We start from the raw sequence: 5,848 nt of genomic DNA, 5'->3' as shown, positions 1-5,848 counted from the left end.
TAAATATTAATTGTCAAAAATTATTGCAGGGGGTTGAGGGTGGAAAGGATTTGATTTTGGTAGTCTTTTTTGGTTTCAGCGACCCAAAAAACGTAGGTTTAGACACCGTAATCGACTTTTCGTGAAAATTCGAATTTCGACCCCTCACCCTGGGGTTGTTAAGGGGGTTGCAGGGGGTTAAGGGAGGGAAGAATTTGTTTTTGGTAGTCTTTTTTGGTTTCAGCGACCCAAAAAACATAGGAATAGACACCCTACTCCACTTTTTTTAAACTGAAATTCCAACCCCCGGGAGTAGGTGTAAGGGGGTGGTAGCGGAAAAATGGCCGATGAAAAAAATTTTTCATGGTCATATTCGGTTTCAGCGACCCCAAAAACATGGGGATAGGGGGGTGTGATCTCTGGGTTTTGACTTTTTTATTTTTTTGTGTGCCTGTGTAATCATAAAGTAATTTATAACATTGAATTTTTAAAAATATTAAAACCTTTTAACAAACAAACAAAATTAAACTTCTTACGCAGGTTATAAATTATTTTTCAGTACTACTTATCGAATAACGAGTCACTGAAAAAAAGTTTTTTCTTTTGTTTTTCTTTTGAGAAAGAAAGTTCTATTTCTGTGTTTTTGTTATGAATTCTGGTCCCAGGGCATGGAAGAAGAATTCATAGAGAGAAATACTGATTACTTAAGGCTAACACACAATAGTTTCCTGAAAGTCGTTCGGGAACATGAAAAGGCCTAAAGGTACATTTTCACCTCTAAGCTTTAAAGCTTTAAAGGTGCATTTATACGAAAAATATATCAACGCGATTTCGACATTTTTCGGTAAACCGTTAGGTTGAGTTCACAATAAGATAAATCGTCTCAATTTCTAAGATGATTTGATGCGCAGTAAATAAAAATGTATATACGCGCATCGCATCGTTTTGAAAGACGAGACGATTTTTAGCTATTCTGGAACCAGCCTTTAAGGTGACTATACCATTGCATTGTGTGTGAACGTACAGCTTAAAGACGATTTTCCAATAATAATTTTCATATCAAACGAAAAATTTTTCATTGAAGTAAGAGAGAGAGATATACAGTCTGTCTCTCTTACTCCAATATATATTTTCCATTCTGGACCATTTTTACAGAAGGTGTGAGGGTGGAGTCCCATGACAGCGTTTTGCGTTGCGTCGTAATGGGAGAGAAAAAGACGCAAATATACGTTTGCTGCATTCTCTCTCATTACAACGCAACGCAAAACGCTGCCATGGGACTGCGGCCTAAGGGTGGAGTCCCATGACAGCGTTTTGCGTTGCGTCGTAATGGGAGAGAAAAAGACGCAATATACGTTTGCTGCATTCTCTCTCATTACAAAGCAAAGCAAAACGCTGCCATGGGACTGCGGCCTAAATGCTTCTTTTTTTGTCGACGAACGGTCGACTTTTACTTGAACGGTACATACTGCTGCCAACTGTGACATTAAATTTATTATGATTGATTTCAATTGATTAATTAATAATATTTAAAAAAAACAGCAAAATTAATTATTAATAATTAAATAATTTTATAACTAATTCATTAGGTATGTTTTCGTTGCCTGCACTTCTTACACTTTAACACCTAACCTGCACTATGCTGTTCTCTTTGCCGGATGTGACGTAATTTTACCATACATTTCGCTACACTTTCTGCACCTACTCTTGAGGTGGTGTAAAAGTTACACTTAGTGCAGGCAACGAAAACATACCTATTATTAAAATTCAATTAATGCTACATGTAACTATAATAAATTTACATTTCAAAGTTGGCAACAGTTGCCTTCAAGTCATAAGGCCTAAGCACAACTGTTTTGCGAACGCAAAGAATGAGTTAGAAAAGGACAGAGAATAGATTTGACCAATCAAAATAAGTGGTAAAAAATCCAGTCATCTGATTGGTCAAAACTGTTCCACTGTTCTACTAATCTACCACCATGGAACTGCACTCAAAATGCTGACATGAAAATTGGAATTGAAGAATCGCCTTTAGCCGTAAGCACATAACCCAACCCAACCCTGAAAGAAGAAGAAATTTCTAAACAGAAGAAGAAGAAGCAAGTGAATAAACTCGTTTGTTTGAAACACTGAATTGTCTCTATTATTAATGAAAGTATTCTTTTTTCTACTATTTTATGATTATTAAAATTTATAAGTAAACCAATTACAATGAAAATTAGGAATTTAAATCTTTACATAAAAAGAAATATTTCCACCAAATATTACGTCAAAATATTCAGTAGCTTTTGAGATGTCAAAATTTTTGAAAAATTTTGAAATCGATATATCTTTTTTTTGACATCTCAAAAACTACTGAATATTTTTACGTAACATTTGGTGGAAATATTTCTTTTTATGTATAGATTTAAATTCCTAAGTTTCATTGCAATTAGTTTACTAATATATATATATAGAAATCACGTTCACCTTTTTCATTTTATAATTATATTGAAGTCTCCTCACACTACATTATATCTATTTATTAATTTAGTTTCGAGTCGACACAAAACTAAATTCAGTTTGTTAATTTAATTTCGAGTCAACTCAGAAATTAAAACGAAACTATACTTTCGTAACGGTCCTTGCTAAAAACTATAATTATTTTTAAACAAAAAATATTTTCAAACAAACAAAAAATAATTTTTAAACAAACAAAAAATAATTTTCTCATAATTGAATTTTTTGAACAGTAGAAAAATGGAGGACTCAAGAGGAGTTAGGAGAGGGAAATGCGATTGTGGAAATTGTGACGAATTCGAGTGGATTATAGGATCCAATTCTTCACAGTGTTCTTATTGCGGATGTTTTCCAACAAAGCACAGAATAATAAAAGGAAGGAATGAATCACAAGATTTTGATACCATAAACGCTGAACAACAAAGTAATGTTTCATCTCAAGAAATTAAAGATGCTTTAGATTCGGACATTTGGATTGATGATGGTCAAAATTTTCGGCCTTACTCATCACCTGCAATTGTATCTTTCAATGAGAAAAATGGAATTCAAGCTTCTCAAAACGCTTCATCAAATACGAAGAGTACGGATGAGATTAGAAACAAGCCGTTTCCAAACGATAAACAATTATCACGACAACCTTCTACATCGATTTCCGGCAGTGGTGAAAAATCAAAAAGAAAAAACCCTTCATCTCTTCAGCTTACAATAACTTTCAAAAATAATGAGGTAAATTATATTATACTAGCAAATGATATGCGCGCGGAACGCAATATTCCATTTTTTATTATTTTGTAAATTAAAAATTTTTATATTTTTAATTATAAACATAAATTTTTAAATGATTACAGATTCAAAATTTTAAAAATTCACTTATTAAGTACATAGTATCTATTATATATTCTTGTTTATTATTACTTAAAATTTTTAAAAAAAATTTGTCGTAGGAATTTCATTATTCTCATGAATAATAAAATTCTTTAGAGGAATTCAATTATTTTAAAAACAATTTAAATAAAAATTCTCGAAAGAATACAATTATTTTTCATAATATTAATTAAATTCGATTATTTTTAAAAATTTCAAAATAAATTTAATTATTTTCAAAATTTTTAATGAAATACCTTTAAAAAATTTAATTATTTTCAAAAATTCTGATAAACTTTTTCGAAACAATTCAATTATTTTTATGAATTCTAAAATCCTTCTCAAAAATTTAATTATTTTCAATAATAAGAAAATTCTTCGCAAGAATTAAAATAGTTTCATAAATAATAAAATGTTTCGGTGGGATTCAATTATTTTCAATCCAATTTTCATAAAATTTCCCAAAATAATACTACTATTTTTAAAAATATTATTTAAATTCAATTAAGTATTTTCAAGAGTTTTAATAAAAATTCAATTATTTTCAACAATTCTGGTACAAAATTCTTCGAAACAATTCAATTATTTTTATAAATTGTAAAATTCTTGGCAAGAATTTAATTTTTTTAATATATATAATAAAATTCTTATGAAAAATTGTTGATAAAAATTGTTGAAATGAATTCAAGTATTTTCAAATTTTTTTATAAATACTTTACAAGAATTCAATGATTTTCAGTAATAAATCGACAATTTAGTTATTTTAGAAAATAATTGGATTCTTGAATAGAATTTTATTAAAACTTTTTTAAATAATTGAATCCTTGCGAAAAAATGTATTATTTCTTAAAAAATTTAATTTTTGCAAAATTTAAAAAAATAAGTAAATTTTTGAGAAGAATTTTATTAAAATTGTACTTAAAATAATTAAATTCCTATGGAAATTTTTCTATGCATTTATTGATATTATTGAATTATTCCGAAGAATTTAAAACAAATGTTCAAAAATAATTAAATTCCAGCGATAATTTCATTATTTTTAAAAATAATTGAATTCTTGAATAGGATTCTATTAAAAGTTTTTTAAATAATTGAACTCTTGTGAAAAATTCTAATATTTTCGTAAATAATTGAATTCTTACAGAGAATTAATAAAAACATTTTTTTTAATAATTGATTTTTTCGAAGAATTTAAATTAAAATTTTTAAGAATAATCACATTTTTTGAGCAATTCCTGTAAAATTGTATTGAAAATAATAAAAATCGTGCTATGCATTTTTTTATTTATGAAAATAATTCTCGGACTGGTTATATTTTTGTCAGTAATTGGTCCGTAAAATTTTTCATTTTTAGTCCGTATTTTTAAATACTTTCACTGGTTCTAGCTCTGAAAATGCTATTCTAAATTAATTGAATGCCTGTAAAATTTTTATTATTTATGAAAATAATTAAATGTTTGCGTAGAATTTAAAAAATTTTTTTTTAAATAATTGAATTCTTTTGAGAAATTTTATGAAAATACTAGATATTGAAAATAATTGAATTTCGAATATGTTTTGAAAGTAATTGAATCGTTTAATTTGATTGATTTAATTTTTGATTATTTTCCAAATAAAGAATTACGTGGAAAGTATAATTCCGAAGAGCTTTCCTCACAATATAGACAACGTTATAAAAAGTGGAGTAGTATTGCTAAGTACCCAAAAAGCCAGCATAATTAGAGAAACTACAAAAGCAATAATTCACAAGAAGTTGAGCACCGATAAAGATATAGTCGAGGATGTGGCTAAATTGTTGTGTCAGAAGATTCCTACATTGAAGGGAAAGTTTGGATTGAAACATGTAGGCATAAACATAAAAACTATAAATATATGAATACAATTATTAATATTACGGAATAACGCAGTAATTCATGTTTCTAGGAAGAAGTACTCACGAAAATGAACGAATGCATTAAAAACCATGCTCGGTATGCAAGAAAAAAAGATACAGAAGACATTAGCATACAAATCTTGTGTACTGAGATGGAGAAGGAAGTGAATAGTGTTGGAGCAAAATCAATTAATGTAAACAAATTAAAACAATTGTTGGAGAAGACACGAAATAAAAGAGGCCTCGAAAGAAATCAGCGTCTTACATATTTACTACGTATCCAGCTCTGCGAATACAAGAATTAGTAAAGTATTTTCGAACATGACAAACTAAATTCATTAGATTCACTTCTTTTAAACAAAAAAAATAATAACAGGGTTGCCACAAAAATTTAATTTTGCTTCTCTCTGATTCTAGAAAATATTTTGATTCATTCTAAAAATTATTATGTACTCAAAAAAATGTTCAATCAATCAGTAGTTTCATTTAAAATAAATATTTAATCATTATTATTTTCCCAAAAGAATTTTTAAAAATTGCAAATCCAAACCTTCTGTAATTTAATAACTCATAAGAATGTTGTTACATACTCCAAATTCTTCAAAATTATTTTCATCATTTCAATTAAATTCT

General features: G+C 27.9%; 1 protein-coding gene across 1 annotated transcript; it reads left to right on the top strand.

Moving 5' to 3' along the window:
• Positions 1-2,448: 2,448 nt before the first annotated feature.
• Positions 2,449-5,577, top strand: LOC122502769. Its single transcript, XM_043612971.1, has 3 exons — positions 2,449-3,204; positions 4,961-5,185; positions 5,266-5,577. The coding sequence occupies exons 1-3, from the start codon at positions 2,719-2,721 to the stop codon at positions 5,518-5,520; spliced, it is 966 nt and encodes a 321-aa protein (XP_043468906.1). The 5' UTR covers positions 2,449-2,718; the 3' UTR covers positions 5,521-5,577.
• The last annotated feature ends 271 nt before the right edge of the window (positions 5,578-5,848 follow it).

Source organism: Leptopilina heterotoma, unplaced genomic scaffold, assembly GCF_015476425.1.
Source record: "Leptopilina heterotoma isolate Lh14 unplaced genomic scaffold, ASM1547642v1 Lhet_237, whole genome shotgun sequence".
In the NCBI taxonomy this organism is placed as follows: domain Eukaryota; kingdom Metazoa; phylum Arthropoda; class Insecta; order Hymenoptera; family Figitidae; genus Leptopilina; species Leptopilina heterotoma.
The sequence above is the reverse complement of the archived record's forward strand: the minus strand, read 5'-3'. Positions and strand labels throughout refer to the sequence as shown.